Source organism: Rhododendron vialii, chromosome 4a, assembly GCF_030253575.1.
Source record: "Rhododendron vialii isolate Sample 1 chromosome 4a, ASM3025357v1".
In the NCBI taxonomy this organism is placed as follows: domain Eukaryota; kingdom Viridiplantae; phylum Streptophyta; class Magnoliopsida; order Ericales; family Ericaceae; genus Rhododendron; species Rhododendron vialii.
The window spans coordinates 43,496,290-43,513,739 of NC_080560.1; the positions used below are offsets into that span (position 1 = coordinate 43,496,290).

Sequence of the window (17,450 nt, forward strand, 5' to 3'; positions counted from 1 at the left end):
TCACTGGCCAGTGGCCACATCAGGTACCTTTTGTCACAGCTAGTTTTCGAGAAACTTCGTACTATAAATAGTACTAGTAATTCATATTTTGTGGATCCACCAATTAAACTACATTGGTCATTGGGCCACAAGCTTAGGGGTCCTTTTCTTGCGCTTCATAGTAAGACTTGTGAATGGGCCTCTAAGATTTCCCCATCACAAGGGAAAAGGGACCAAGTGAGATTATTAGTATTTTTTTTTTTCAGGTGTTTGGGCCAGTTTACGCACATCTCAATTAATTCTTATTCAGTCAAAAGACAGGTCATTCATGCCAAGACTATATATTCACAAGAAATTACGTTCTGTGGCCTGACACGAAGAATCAAACGCTAATCTCATTTATGTGGAGAGCGAACCCACGAACCAACCATACTAATCTTTGGGGCTAGCTACTTGGTAAGGATAAAAACTATAGTTAACAAACTAGTTATGAGAGTTGGGACCAGAATCAACGCTCAAAAAAGGGTCAACAAAATAGTTAAGTGCTTTTCAGAAGCTATATCTATATTTGGTAGGTCATTAGGTACTCCTAACCTTTAGATTTTTTCAAACCCTACAATAGAAATGTTGTTATTCCGGGACACGTACTTTAGGGAATAAATAATACTAGTAGTAGTCTAATTGTTTTGAAGTTGCTCAATTATTGTTCTGTTAGTTATTCTTGCACAAGAACGCTTTATCTTATCCAAATCCCCATGCATTAAAGATGGAAAATTACAATTATTTGGCATGGTCTCAATTATTTGATGAGATTCTTTCCTCTGATATTTTAGCAGTACCAATTAAAAATCTGTACGGTAGATTTCTTTTGAGAAGACTGTACGGTGGATTTTTGAACAATTGTTTTCCCACCATATGGCAAGCTGTCAATTTAAGTTTTCCATTTGGTCCTTGTGAGGTTAAAAAATCAAACGAATAATCAAAGGGTAGTATTTTTTTCTTAAGTAAAAAATATCCTATAAATGATTGGTCCGGATTGGCGTATGTCTAATTTAAGTAACCTTGAAATATAGAACATACAATGAGAATATGCAAATAAATTAATAATACAAATATGTTTATAGTGAGATTGTCCAGGTAGCATGCACCGACATGAGTTCTAATTACCCTTTCCTTTTCGGGCGTACGTGGGTGTGTTTTTATTCATAAAAGGCTCCTCTAGTTTTGCGTGTTATTAGAAAAACTAAAGGAATTGATTAGTTGTAGTAATAAATTGCTTCATTGACATTGACATTGAGTAGTGAATGTGGATATATAAAGGAAGAGAATAGGAAATAGTGGTAATCAAGTCAAGTGAAGTCAATTAAAGGTGAAAGGAAGATGAAACAAATATTAAGGGTTAGGTAAAAAATGGAAGTAAAAAATCTGGTCAACAATGAGCTAAATGAAAAAAGTCCACCTTCTTGTGTACGTGTGAGTTGTGACATGAAACTTGGTAGCTGCACTTTTCACAAAGTCTCCAAATTCCTCACCCCGCCCCCCCCCCCCCCCCCCACATTTATTTATACCCCCAAAGATTCTCTCTTTCTCTCTCTCTCTCTCTCTCTCTCTTAAATATCCCATTTTCTCCACCTCTCTCTCACATAGCTAAAACTCCTTCCTTTTTTTTTTTTCTCTTCTCTCCCTCTACATAGAAAAACAAGATGGTAGTGGCAACTCAAGTTCCAACTCAAAGTGAAAAAGTCAAAGAAATGGAGCTTCCAATCATAGATCTTTCAATCGAGAGATCAAAGGTGTCGAGCCTCATTGTAAAAGCTTGTGAAGAGTTTGGTTTTTTCAAGGTTATAAACCATTGCGTCCCTGAGTTCGTTATCAAAACAATGGAAGCAGAGAGCTGGGGATTTTTCGCGAAACCGGGATCCGAAAAGCAACGGGCGGGGCCGGCAAACCCGTATGGGTACGGAAGCAAGAGCATAGGGTTTAATGGGGATGTTGGTGAGGTTGAATATCTTCTTCTCAGCACCAACTTTCAATCCATTTCTCAAAGATCCAAAACTATCTCCAATGACCCCATCAAATTCAGGTACTAATTAATTAAATAAAATCCTAATTCATTCTAGCTGATGATGATGTATATAATACAGTATAAGCCGGCCATACTTTTAGAAATGAAGTTTTTTTCTCAGCAAACGAAACAAATTTATTAAATCTCGAAAGGGGTACATCGAGGATAGAAAGGGATGAGCAAACTAGCTCAAACCGAAAACAGGAAAAACAAAAGAAGAATGAAAACTCAAACATCCAGCCGGAGGTTGGATTCGCAACTCCTCCGAGCTAAAGCTTCAGCTTACAGATACCTCCTAGAAAACATTTAAAATCCTCGACTGAGTACACCTTGATTACGAACTTGGCTTTCCATCCACATAGCCACTCTTGTCTTAATCTGGTCCCCCACCTCGCAAGCTGACCGTAACACATTGTTGAAAACAAGATCGTTCTTAGCAAGCCACAAAGAGCAAAAAAAGTCACCTCCCAAATGTGCCTTTCCAAACTCTTAAACCTGTTGTTAAACCACCAATTCGTTAGGTCCACCAAAGACGGGGGACAGACCCAGAGCATTTGCCACCACCCTAGAATAAGAGACCAAGTATTCCATGAAAACTGACAATGCAAGAATAAGTGTTCCGGGGTTTCCTCGAAGGTAACACAAAATGGGCATTTGGACAATGAACCCTCCTGAATCACATTTTTGCTCACGAGAAGAGATCTAGTTGCTACTCTCCCTTGTACAGCCAACCAAGAGAAGATCTCCACCTTAGGTGGACTAAGGTACTTACGTCAAAGTTGAATTTTCATTTTACGCACGCATATGGTCTTCTGAATACTTTTTTTGTGGATACACACATATATATATATAGGAATTTTCAAGTGAGGGATCCCTCATTTTGTTAAAATGAGGGACTTTCATTTCCCGATCAAATTTTGAAAATCCGAACCGTTCAATGTGTGCAGAAGGTAATTTTAAGGATCCCCGCGAGAAATCAGCAAAAAAAATGACCGGGAAGGGCGTCATCCGAGCAGTTTTTTTTGAACGTTCAATGAAAACTACTCGGATGAAGCAATTCCCGGTCATTTTTTTTGCTGATTTCTCACGGGGACCCTTAAAATCACGTTCTGATTACTTTGAGCGGCTCGAATCATTGAAATTCGATCGGGAAGGGGAGTCCCTCATTTTAATAAAATGAGGGATCCCTCACCGGAACCTAACTCTATATATATATATATATATATATATATAGCATTGCCTAAATATTGCTTTACATCTTCGAAGCCAAGCGGACTTCTTCAATTCAATACGCGCAAACGATACGATTAGCCGCAATGAAGTACTACGCGGGCAACATTAATCACGCGATTCATTCATTCCCATATCATAGAATACAATTTCTTTAGCTTAATTTGGATGTCAAATTGTTATCATGCCTGCCTTAGATTTTTAAATTCTAATAATTAACAAGAAGTTAATTTTAGGGCAATGCCGTGTAAAACACCCATAAAATATGCCGTGTAAAACAATTTAGGTCTGCTCAATCATACAGTTATATATATTTCTTAGCTACTCCATTATAGACACTTGAGGATCCATTCCAGCTTCATGCCTGATGCCTCTCTCTCTCTCTCTCTCTCTCTCTCTCTCCAAAAGACAATACAGTACCAGTTTGCAGTAGTTCAGAAATGAACACACACACACACACACACATATATATATAGTTGTTGTATGTATCGTGCCAGCTGTCGGATCTCTTGTCTCGACCAGGTTGGGAAGGTTTTAGGATTTTCCGGCATGGTACTGTTTCAATACATGCGATGTTAAATTTCTTGTTAATTTCAAACAGTTGTTTGGAAAAATAAAAAAAAGAAAAGGCGATCCTATAATTGCTATACAAAAAAACCCCGTAGATTTTAAGTGGTCATTTCATTAATTAGTTTTTAACGTGATTTATTGAGAAGACATATATAGCTACACCATAGCTATTGAGGATTAGCCGTAGCGGCCGTGAATCTGTTTGTGTCAAGATGAAAGTGAAAACCTAGCTGAAACCAATCGATACACATGCAACCGAATTAAGGGCAAGCTGCACCCGAACAATTTAGTTAGAAAAATACACGGAATAAAGTGGTGTGTAGATTCAATTCATGTGATGAGAGCCTTTGACGAATCAGATTTCAAAAGCATGTATTATTATTTGAATATTATTGTTTGACTTTAATTTGACGTTATTCCGGTAATTGCATGGAGAAATTTTCCAAACGATATTGACTAAGAAAAACTTATGCAGCGCTTTTGAAGCAATGCTTAGAATAATCTCTCTTGATTAAGCTCTTTATATATGATAAGCTTACTCTACCGCCCCATTTATCGGAGAAATTTTTCAGTGCCGAGCGGGTATATCTCACGTGGTATCTGTTCGGCGCACCCGAGCAGTCCGATACACTTTTAGACGATTCGGATTGAAACTCTTTCTTTCCTCTCACTCCAACACTTTCTTTCTCATTTTTCTCTCTTTAAATCCAAGCCGTCCAAAAACGCAATGGACGACTCGTATGCACTAAACGGGCATCACGTGATACCCGCTCGGCACTGAAAAATTCTTCCATTTATCTTTAGAAAAAATTGGAAAAAGAAAAAGGAAAAGTTGGTCTTACTAGGATCTTTTGTCACATGATTCTTCAAAACATCATACTTTCGCTCTCAATCTTCGTATTGTGTTCTCACTCAATCATCGCTCTCATGAATTTTAGTAGTTTGGGATAGATTTCAAATACGCTTTTACGCTCGCGTTTGCAGTTGAGTATACGAGTTATCTGACCTAGATTAGGGTTGTGTGTACAGTATAGATACACGTGCCAAGTTGGACCATAGGAAAGAATCTTGCAAGTCACATGGCTCGTATAATTTTCTCCCGGGATAAATTTCAAAAATCTCCCGAGGTTTTTGACAAATGTAGAGATATCCCCTGAAGTTTTTGAATTGACATCGACCCCCATGCTTTTGAAACTATTGTTCAAATTCCCCCATTTTGTTAAATTCAAACTAACGCTGTTAGTTTTTGTTATTAATTGACTGAGATGCCCTTCAATGTAATTTATTGTTTAATTATTTTTGATGGTTGTCTGTTTTTCATTTTTCATTTTTTTTCTAGTAGAGCTTTAATTTCGACATCAAATTAGACCCAATTTTTACAATTTTTTGTCGAACTTGTATGATTACATATGCATTTTAAATTATCATAGTCATTCTCTATTTTTCTTTTTCTTTTTTATCTTCAGAGTTTAGTTTTCAAACTGGAGGGCACATATAGATATCTAATCAACCATAATGAAAAAATAACACGATCCTCATATTGATTCTTCTAAGAAATAAAATCTGTGTAAGTACACATTGATCATTCTTTAAGTTTTTTTTTCTTCTACCAGTGCATTAATGATGAAACATAATTATTATAACTAATGAACTAATAGCAAAAGTAAGAAGGAAAAATACAAAAGATTAAAGAATTGTTATACTGACTTTATTTTACCGAAAAAATATTAAAAATACAAAATACATTTTTTGTATGGTGGATTAGGATTTTACGTGCGTCTTTTACTTTTCAAAATCCACGCAGGAGAAAAAAAATAGACCATGATTATCAAATCATAAAATGCATAACTCGTTATACAAGTTTGACCAAAGTATGTATACCTCAAGTCTAATTTTGCTAAATATTGAATTGCAAATTCAAAGAAAAAACCTAACATACAAACTTTAATAACCAATAAACTTTCTTCTTTTGTTTCGGGATGTGATGAGTTAGGAATACTCAAAACATTAACTTTATAAAGAAAATGAGATACATGAAAGAAAAAGAATTAACTATGTAAAAATAATGATCATTGAAATATAACAAGTAAAGAGAATTATTCAAATTTGACCAAATAAATTTAGTTAGTTTTAATTTAACATTAAAAACTCCAATTAGGAAAAAAAAAAAAAAAGAACAATAAGACCTGATTGTATAATTTACCTAATACTTGAGGTCATTTTTATTATTTAGTAGTTAAAACTAACGGCGTTAGTGTGAATTTAATAGAATGAAGGAATCTGAATAATAGTTTCAAAAGTAAAGGAGGTTAGTGTCATTTTAAAAATTTCGGGGACAAAAATTTCAGGGGATGTCTCTGCATTTGTCAGTAATCTCAGAAGAGGTCGGTGAAATTTACCCTTTTCTCCAAGAAGGTAGGTTTCTGGTACAAGATGATGTAACATAACTTGTCATGCACACTTTTGTACCATCCCTTCCTCCAGCTCCCTCATGCATTTACAGTGGCATTTTCCATCCACCACCTTCTGTCCTTTCCCTCCTCGCGGGAGGGGGAAGGACATTACATGTACGTGCATTCCTCCATCTCTTTTTTTCCACAAAGTGTATATTCAATTTAACGATATTAAATTATTTACACGGTTAGTGTTAACATTTATTTATTTTCAAATCAATTACAATTCACCACGTCATCATGTTGATTTGACGACATCCGACGTGGTGCAATGTTTTTGATTTGAAAGAAACAAATATTTACATTACTATATATATAACCTATTCTCTCTTTTAGTAGATACCCAACTACAAGATCACTGCATTTTGCTATGATTATCCACATGAGCACTTGATGTTTGGTAGAAGTGACAATTTCCTCTGCTCCCATCCCTGCCTCCCATCCCCCTATCCCAATCCAAGCGCGTATTTTCCGATCGGCAAAGAATTCCTCCTATAGCGCGTATTTTCCGATCGGCAAAGAATTCCTCCTATATACTCGATTTACCCGATCAGACCGCCGACCCCGAAAAAGGAATTAACATTTTGTACTTATTGTAGATTTCAACTATAGAAACATAGCAAGCGTAAAATACCAAATAAGAAATTAGTATTTCATTTCCTAGTTATTTTTTTTTTCGTAAGCTCTCATAACTCATTGGTTCTTTATGTTATTTTCTTATCAGAACCCTCTCTAGAAGGAACTTAGTTCAACAATGAATGATCATCCGATTATTTTTCGGTCCCGACATCTCTCCGATAAACCGCTCCAACTCCACCTTGATATGAAATGGGATGGGGACGAGCGACTATATATATGACACTACTTGCTTGAAATATAGTTTCAAATATACCAATATGGACCCAATACTTTTTATTCTTCATTTACCGATCTCATATTTTACGAAATCAATTCCTTTTCGGCTGTCTAAGAACAGTTTGGAGCTCAGCATGTTTGGAAGTACATGAAAACTAATTCGTCCTAAACAAAATTCTCATATCTAATTCACTAAAATTCATCCTATGCACAAAATTCTCCAATCTAATTCACTCATTCGTCATATACAATAAAATGGTTAAAACACGAAGAGAAGTAGTTCGATAGTTTTTTTTTTTTGGGGTCAAAACGGAAAGTACAAATATAATATGAGAACCCACCCCATGGTGGTCACTATTATTGTACTGTGTAGAGCTCACTTTGGATCTCATGCGACTCGAATCATTTGTATAATACTAGGGATGAGCTCCTCACACCGATCGGTACACTATTGACACCACAGGCGATGCCAACCTATCAGCCGTGGGGTCACCTGACACCATGAGACAAAAAATTAGAGTTAGCATATAAATTCTGTCCATTAGTAGTCTGTATGACCCTATGTCCAACATTGCAACCCACTCTCTTCTACAGTCTCATAACTCCAGCATAATTTGGTCAGTTTGTTGTCCTCCCCCCTCTCTTTTTCTTTGTCTTCAAACAATTTTTTTTTGTGTCCCCTACCTCTCTCTTAAAAAATTATTGCACTCGAGAAATTTTGGAAAGAAACACCACTTAAACTTAACAACATGAGTATTTATGATACTCTTTCATTAATTAAAAGCTTAGTTGAATGTATAGTTATTGATTTTGGAATCTGATCTAAACTTTTTACGTACAAATATATCTCAAAAAACTTTTATTTATTTTTAATTATGAACTAGGAAGTAATTTCCGTGTGGAATAATCAGAATTCAAATAAATGACTGACCCCAGCGTTAATAATTCAATTTTGTTGATTTTAAAGTAGTACTGTATCTGAATTTTGTGGTTTATTGTTACAGGTGTGCAGTGAGTAGTTACATAGAAGAGGTGAGGGGTCTGGCATGTGAAATACTGGATTTGATGGCAGAGGGATTAGGGGTCCCACACAGTACCCCACCATCAGTATTTAGCAGTCTAATCAGGGACGTTGATAATGACTCACTCCTCAGGCTAAATCACTATCCACCGCTGATCAAGGATAGAGACACGTCACCTTCCCCGTTCCATCATACTCATATTCCTAGTAGTAATCTCCATCATCACCACCACCACCACCATCACCATCATAATCATAATCATAACAACAACAACAACAGGATTGGGTTCGGAGAGCATACAGACCCTCAGATCTTGACAATTCTGAGATCCAACGACGTGGGTGGCTTACAAATCTCTCCTGAGGATGGGGTGTGGGTCCCTGTTTCTCCTGACCCCAATGCTTTCTTTGTCAATGTGGGTGACGTCTTACAGGTGTCCCCCTCTCTCTTTTGTTTTCGGATCAGTTGACGCACAAATTAATTAATTTCTTTTTTGGTTCGATTGAAATCAAGTCTTTCAAGCCGAGACTAAGAAGTTCACAAATTATCTTCTGATCACATTACCAAAAAAATCAAAACCCGATTAATTGTATAGAGAGCGAATTCACCCATCAACCAGAATAGTTGTCGGGGCCTTTCTCTCTCTCTCTCTCATGATAATCTGAGTCTGTTACTGACATGATGGACATAACAATCTTCGCAACTGAACATTTTTATTGAAATGAATGGGAAGTCAGTGGGAATCCAAAGTCACCTGCAAGTTACTTCAAACTTTTAGAGGATTGGAGTACTGATGGTCAGTTAGAAGGGACCCACTTTATCAGGGGGGGTAACTACAGTGTCTGCCTGTTGAGTACAAACTGTAACTGGTGTGTCCAAAATGGTGGAAACTTGCATGGCTCAGCAGCAGCAGCAGCTGCAGCTGAGCACTGTCCCATTAGACTTCTGTTGCTTCTGGAATGGGGAAAGTACGTGGGAACACCACCACTAATGAGATTGTAGATCTACAAGTCTTTTCTCAATCTCAATGGAATGTCCCATTGCACCTACACGTATCTTGATTAGATTCGGCCAAGCAAAATTTGAAGTTAACGGTCAAGCAAATTTTGATCATTCTTTTTTTGTTTGTTATCGTAATACTCCGCTCATTAAATGATGGTTGAAGTACAAATATTGCAATAGATTGAACGTTTAAGGTATTGGAATGAGATTTTTACGTACTCTAATAGTATGTTGTTATATTTGTACACTTTCCATGTGTTTTGTTATGCTTTTTATGCCTTAACCATCAGCATTGGGCTGTCGGTAATTAGTAATTTTCTTTACAAATTATGTAGGTGGATGAAAACATTTAAAATGCGCATTCAAAGTTAATGACTTTATCGTTATACTTAGACATCGATACGACATTACGTTTATACGGTGGTTATCAAGATTCCTTTATGTGAACAAGTAAATAAAAAATACTTGCCCAAATTCATTATGAGTGTTACCTATATGATATAACACTACCCTTTACGATATACACTACCCCAATACACACGACTCCTAGAAGCTTACGTAGAGCACATCTAGCACACTACTTTTTATGATATGTATACACACGACTCCTAGAAACTTATGTAGAGCACATCTAACACACATGGGTGTTTACTTAGATAAAGGGTACATGTTTTCTCGGTCATTTTTGTTTCCATTAAATGTCCTTAATTGCATCTTTTTTCTGATAAGTAAATTTCTTTTTCGCCCCTTGCATCTCTGATATTGACTGTCAATTTAAGTGATCATTAAATCTTGCGCATCTTTGTTTTATTTTGAAGGCCATGACAAATGGAAGGTTTGTGAGCGTGAGACACAGAGCCCTAGCAAACTCAAACAAGCCCAGAATGTCAATAGCCTATTTTGGTGCACCCCCTCTCCACTCAAGGATCACCCCACTGCCTGAGTTGCTGATTCCGGGCTTCAGGCCCGCATTGTACAGGCCCTTCACTTGGGCTGAATACAAGAAAGCTGCTTACTCTCTCCGGCTCAGCGATAGTCGTCTCGACCTTTTCAGAACTCAGGAACGAGATGTCGAAACTGCCTGATTATACGATACGAGCTCACGACACCAAAGTAACACGATAATTGATTACCAAAAAATGTTTTGTTTTATTCTCCCGCAAGGGGAATTTTGTTTTTTATAGACTTTTCCAGAATTTATGCTCACCTTTTTTCTTTTTTTTTTTTGGGGTCTTGAAATTTTCGTTGTTAAACAATCGATGCAAATTATTTGTAGGAAAATGGGGATTATTCTGTGTCACTCGTGCGAAATTGGTTGTGAGTTAACCAGGTAAAAATTGCACACAAACGTTATATTGGGGGGATTTCCAAGAGGTGCATTATATCATGGGCCATTCATGGGCTGGTCCCAGTTGATATCAAACTACATCCCATCTAGGCCCAACTTTGACCCAGTGCAAAATTGAGCCTTCTCCTTTGTCAAGTTTTTTTGGGCCTATAGAATACTATCTTTTATCCAAGAGGTGCATTATATCATGGGCCATTCATGGCTGGTCCCAGTTGATATCAAACTACATCCTTTCTAGGCCCAACTTTGACCCAGTGCAAAGTTGAGCCTTCTCCTTTGTCAAGTGTTTCTGGGCCTATAAAATACTATCTTTTATGCCAGGTAGCCATCCATTGTTGGTCTCAACTCAATAGTGCATGGCCCCAAATTCTCCACGTCGAGGTAGGGCTGCATACGAGCCGAATCGAGTCGAGCTTCAAAATGTTCAGGCTTGTTTGTTAAATCTTTTCATTGAAAATTTGAGGAACTGAGCTTGCTAGGTTTGACTTGAACTCAAACTTGTTAACGTACCCTAATGAGTAAAAAATGTTAGATAATTATGTTTTCATATAGGTCTATAGCTGTATATAAATTTTTTATTTTGTACATGGTCACTGGTCACACATGTATAGAAATATAAAAACATACTAAAATTTAAGTTCTTAGTACTTTAAAAAGTTTATACATGTATAAGTTGTACTAACCGAGCCGAATACTGTCAGGTTAAGATTGGACTCATTTATTAAACGAGTCTAAAATTGAGGCTCGTGTTCAGGTTCAGTTCATTTGGTTCTCGAATCGAATTGGAACAAGCCTTTACTGAGTTAAGCCTCTAACAGCTCACGAACGACTCAAATCCCACATAAGCAAAACATGTTCAAATCCCACAGAAGCCAAGCACTCCAAACCCTTGGGACCACTAAAGAGTTTGTTCAGTCGTTAACTTCAGAGTTTTAAAATTAGCTGAGTTGCGCACAAGTTTCCTTGGACATCCGGTAACGAAATAAATAAATAAAAATAGACAATTAGGTGTCCAAAATCATTTGATGCTCGTCGATTCCACAATGAACTTGAAAGTCATGTAGTTCTAAAATTGCGTACAGATCTGTGCACGAACATGCATTTGTGTTGTAAAAGCATTTTCTTTCTCAAAAATGCTACCGGTACAGAAATCTGTGCACAGATTGTGCATAGATTTTTTTGTGGGGCCCACCACGGGTCCCACACAAATGATCCGAGCCGTTCATTAAATGTAAAATATTTTTTCAAGGGCTCCTGAAAAAAATCAGCTCAATCCAATACCTATAGGTACTTGATCTAATTATCTAACTTTTCATTACCCGGAAATCTGAATGAAAATTTAGATGGTTGGATCGAGTACTTATAGGTATTAGATTGAGCTAATTTTCTACGGGGGCTTTTGAAAAAATATTTTACATTTAATGAATGGTTTGGATCATTTGTGTGGCACCTGTGATGGGCCCCATCACAAAATCTGTGCACAGATTTCTGTACCAGTGACAGGGTTCTTTCTTTCTAGTGGTATCGATCACCATCGTCTTCACCATACGTAAGCAGTGCTATAAATTTACGTATCCTATCCTACTGTCATCATTGCCGCCACTACGACAACCTTTGGCAACTTAATTAGAATACTACTCCATTAACCCTAGTGTGTGTGTATGTATATGTGTGTGTATATATATATATATATATATATATATATATATATATATATATATATATATACTATAATTAACCACTTGGAATATACTATTGTATTATATTAATTACGACACTCGTCCAACTAATTGACTCGTGTTTTATGTGGTTTTTTCACATTATTAATTATTTGCTTGAGTTGAAGTCAAGGGATCGTACTTAGGCTGCTAATTTTCACAAATTGATATTCTAATTGCTATAGGCTAGAAGCCTAGAACGCGGATTAGAGACAAAATCGTCGGTTGTACCCTTAATAATTAATTAACTTTAATAATATAAATCCATATTGCTGTCTTCGATCGTGTCTAATTTTCTGCATGTGTGTTGAATGCTCCACTAAGAAGTGAATTTTTCCCTTGGAATCCCCCATTTGCATTGGGCTTTGACTCAATTAGTAGTAAAATTTCAATTGCTCTTTTCAATCAAAATCTAGTACTACTACTTATCTTTGGTTTTGTCAAAACCCGTTTTATTAATTTAATCTCCATCTCATTGTAGTTAATCAAAGTCAGCGCGATTAGTCAGAGCTACTTTACCGAGATTCAAATGTCAATGGCGAAAAATAAAATGTCAAATATGGAAAAACTACTAATCTCTTGGCTCTCATTGTTGGATGATTTGAATCATCCACTTATTAAGTGAAACTGTTTTGAAAAAAATGGAGTACGGAGGTTTTGACTGGATTAGAAGAGGTCCCTAAAAAAGGTTGGTCGAGCGGGAGTGTGAGAGCACGATAGCAAGTAAGTGGCTTAATTACGACCGAAGTTTTCAGGTTCGACTCTCAAACGGTCGTGAAAAAACTTCGGGACCACTGACAGTTCATCATGTCGTCGACTTCAGAGTTTTGAGATTAGTCAAAATACATGTAAGCTCACTAGCTAGGTGCACTCACTTTGGCTAATTACAATGGTATTGACAATTCGACGAATTGGGTTGACAAAATAATGAATATATAATATAAGTGTTTTTTTCCATTGATTTAATTTATTAAATCAATCGTAGCAGTCTCTTGTCAGGCTTCTAGAAAACTAGCTAGTTACTTAACTAGTTTTTTCTTCTCTTTTTTGCTCCATTAATTAATTGTCCTTTTTTTTTTATCCGACTCTAATTAATCGTTGTCAAAGCCTAATTAATTATGAGGTTGTTAGCGTTAACATCTAGGTTTGCTAAATCCATTTATCCATACAAGTAGCACATGCAGCATATGGATTAGCTTCCCTCCTCAATAGTTCTCTCCTTTTAAGGTTAATAACAGTTTTAATTAGGAAAAAGAAGCATCAAGTAAAGCCATAAAAGCTTGCCTATTAGGTCGTCATCAAATCAGATTTATTGCAGTTGTGTGCCAAAATATCAATAATCCAATTTCCCATTTTATGAGCATAGGAAATGGAGAGAGAGTGACGAAAGAAGATTGTTCTTTTCTCAATTTGGTTACTTAATAATCATTTAGAGACTTAAATAGATTGAGGTCGATGAGAGTGACGATGTAACGCCCCGATTTTTCAAGGAATTTCGGAAGCATTAATCCTAAAATACACTGAATTTTATAAACTACTAGGCCCTTATTTGTCATTATACAAAATGTATATTAAAAAAAATACAAAAAAAGAATCTAACATTTTATTTAAATATCTTCAGAGCAACTCTAGTATTGATTCAGATATCAAGCATATTCGGTCTCCGCTCTTGGTATTCCTCTTGTGTCAAACAGCTCCATCATTGAACCCTGCACCCTCTAGCAAATTGATCGCCGAAGCAAACGATTTACCAGGATACAAACGTATCCGTGAGTGATAATTCACCCAGTAGAATAATCCCAATCCTACGAACCCCTTACTCTACATTTAGCAGATCAACAATATATCAATTCACAGGAGGTACAGAATAATAACACATCGTCATTTCCTTTACTATCCATTATCTTACATGAAATCTAAGGATCCCCTCCACAAAGTCCTTTCCTCCCATATCCACCAACTTTGACCGTCCCATGGAATAACTCTTCCTATATTTGTCCTGCACCAGGGTTCTAAGCGAATACTGCTAAATTATGTATCTAGTCTGGATTCGCTTACAACCATAATAAAGGAACAGCTCACCATGACAACTTAGCATTAGAGGTCGCACTATCTCATTGTCAAGATCCTTTACCGTCTCCCAACTCTACACACTGGGTACTTTACCATACCCCTAATCTACACAATGAGTACTATACCGTATTCAAGGATCCTTTACCGTTTCTCAAAATACTGTACCCGGAGTCCTTTACCGTCCTCCACACACACACTGGGTACTGTACCGTATTTAGGATCATTTACTGTATCCCAAATACTGTACCCAGAGTCCTTTACCGTCCTCCACACACACACTGGGTACTGTACCGTATTTAGGATTCTTTACCGTATCCCAAATACTGTACCCGGAGTCCTTTACCGTCCTCCACACACACACTGGGTACTGTACCGTATTTAGGATCCTTTACCGTATCCCAAATACTGTACCCGGAGTCCTTTACCGTCTTCCACACACACTGGGTACTGTACCGTATTTAGGATCCTTTACCGTATCCCAAATACTGTACCCGGAATCCTTTACCGTCCTCCACACACTTTGAGTACTTTACCTTACTCGGGGTCCTTTACCGTTTCCCAACTCAACTAAAGGTACTTTACCGTACCAGGGTCCTTTACCGGCACCCAACATCCTTAATCAACTTTACCATTTTATCCTTTACTTAACCACGTCTACTTGTTCACTACTCGAAACCACCCATGAACCTAAGCTCATTCCAACACGAACAACATGATACAATCAATAACAGCTCGATTCATAACATAATATATTTCAATGAGATAAAAAGTACATATCAAATAATATTGTGCGAGTAAGTAAACACATAATATTTTATGATTGGACCGATGCCCTTAAGATTCGTTCAACAAGTAAATTAATTAATTATAGCATGCGCTTATTCTACTAAAAATAAATCAACCACATAGTTTAGGTTCAAACTGAGAACTAAAGTATATTCAGGAGGCAAACTGCAATTTCATAATATCTCACTTTAAAAGAAAAACGTGCATGCTACAATAGCCTTCGGTTTTCAATTTTTCAGGAAATAGAGTACTTCTGGTTTGATTCGCGGGTATGATAAGTCCCGTTATAACTTTTCAAATTCATCATATAGAAATTATTTAATACTTAGGAGAAAATAGAGAAGCAATTATTCTACCTTAAATCCAGCCGAAAGAGCGGGTACTAGTTTGCGGACGAATTCGGTAAAATGAAAAAGACGACGGCGGCAGCAGGGGACTCGGGGCTAATTGGAAGGTGGTTTGTGGATACTTGGTGATGTAGTGGTTGATTGGGAACTTGAATATGATGTACAGAGGAATTTTATGTAGAAATCTGTCTCTCTCTCTATTCTAGACTCAATAATAGAATTATGAGTGAAATAATATACTGGTGTTCAATTTTCGGATTTATATGGGTATGTATAATGGGGAGAGAATAAGATGGTGAGAATGTGAGAGGATAAGTGTGGAAGTGGTAGAATGGGGAAGGAGAGTGAATGAGAGTGATACTGATAATGATAAGAGAGATAGAGGACAAATGCCACATTTGGTGGGGTTTTCTTTAATCTAATGTATGTGGACGCGTATCTGTATAAGATGAGAATGTATGTGGACGCGTTTATGTATAAGGTGAGAATGTATGTGGACGCATATATGTATAGGATGAGAGAGAGAGAAGTAGAGAGTTAATTTGAATATAGTTCTAGTTAGGATTTAGATAGGAAAGATAAGAGATGAATATGAATCTCTAATTTCCTATATATCTAAAGTTTAAATATATATCTTAAATAATAGCGCAAATAATATCAATTGTACACGTAATAATATATTTTAATTATTCAATCTAATTAATTATTAAATTAAAAATTTAACAATATAAATTTGTATTAAAAAAAATTAGGTCAAAAATCCGGATCGTTACAGATGAGACAAGCGATTATCAGGTTTTCAAATTAATTGATACACAAAGCTCTCACTCACTCGCATAAAAGATAAGGAGTCCTGGCAGCTGGAACCACAACACTACCAAACTTCCGCATACTCTCATTTTTTAAATGTATTTTTGGGTATTTAAATTAAAATTTAGTATTTTAAATTCCTTTTGGATCATTCTTACCACTAACATTTTTTTTGAACAGCATTCTTACCTCTAATATGCCACCCCCTCTTTGTAAAATAAGTGCCACGTACTGCTATATATATATCACATGTAGTTTGGTTGGGAGAGGAAATAAGCTAATTAATTTGCCTTCCCTACTCTCTCAAGCAAAGTTTGATTGATCAAGTTAGAAGCACGCTACGCGATCCTAATCACCGTGTTACAAGTCAAAACACTTTTACCGAACCTTAATCATGCTAATTCGTTAACAAATCGCGCACAAACGTTCTTTAACTACTACTACAATTGGTAAACCATAAGGTGGCGTAGATGTTTGTACTCTGATAACCCTAACCTTAATTGCATGGAAATTTCAATTTATGGATAAGCATATATGGCCTAGAGAGACGTACATATGTTCTTACTCAAAGTGGAACGCAAATCATGAGCATTTCCGATGCTGCTTACGGGTTGGGAAGAAATACCATACAAATAGAGAAAGAAATACTCAAAAGAGGTGAGAATAAAGGTTGTCACTCCTCGATCGATCCCTCCCACCCCATGATCGATCAAACTTGTGGTTGAGACTTAATTGAGAGTACGTGCTTTGAAGACCTAAAGTTGCACTATTAATTAATGTAAGCTCGCTTTCAATACAAAGCTTCACGCAAGTGATGGGAGAGATCATGGGATGGGAGAGATCGAGAGGATATATATCAAATCTCTCTGCTTAATAAAGTAGTAAACAGGAAAGATGAAATGCATTTGATTCTATATAATTTGACATGGCGATAAGATCATCAAGTTATTTGAGTTTGAGCTTGTATTTGAAGATATTAATTTTGAACATTTTGGGAAGTCGGCCCGTTTAGCTTTTAAACCATATTTGAACATGTTACTATTCGACTTAATTGGTTCAGATTGGAAGTTTTGGAGAAAAATCAAGGGCAAAGTCCACTTCGACCCCTTGTGGTTATCGCTATGTGCAGATACCTCTTTCATGGTTTAAAACTGATTACATAACCTACTTGTGGTTTTGAAAATGTGCGGAT

At 36.6% G+C, this 17,450-nt stretch overlaps 1 protein-coding gene across 1 annotated transcript; it reads left to right on the forward strand.

The window, feature by feature from the left end:
* The first annotated feature begins 1,570 nt into the window (after window positions 1-1,570).
* LOC131322380 (gibberellin 2-beta-dioxygenase 2-like) lies at window positions 1,571-10,474 on the forward strand. Its single transcript, XM_058353689.1, has 3 exons — window positions 1,571-2,062; window positions 8,157-8,607; window positions 9,995-10,474. The coding sequence occupies exons 1-3, from the start codon at window positions 1,683-1,685 to the stop codon at window positions 10,259-10,261; spliced, it is 1,098 nt and encodes a 365-aa protein (XP_058209672.1). The 5' UTR covers window positions 1,571-1,682; the 3' UTR covers window positions 10,262-10,474.
* The last annotated feature ends 6,976 nt before the right edge of the window (window positions 10,475-17,450 follow it).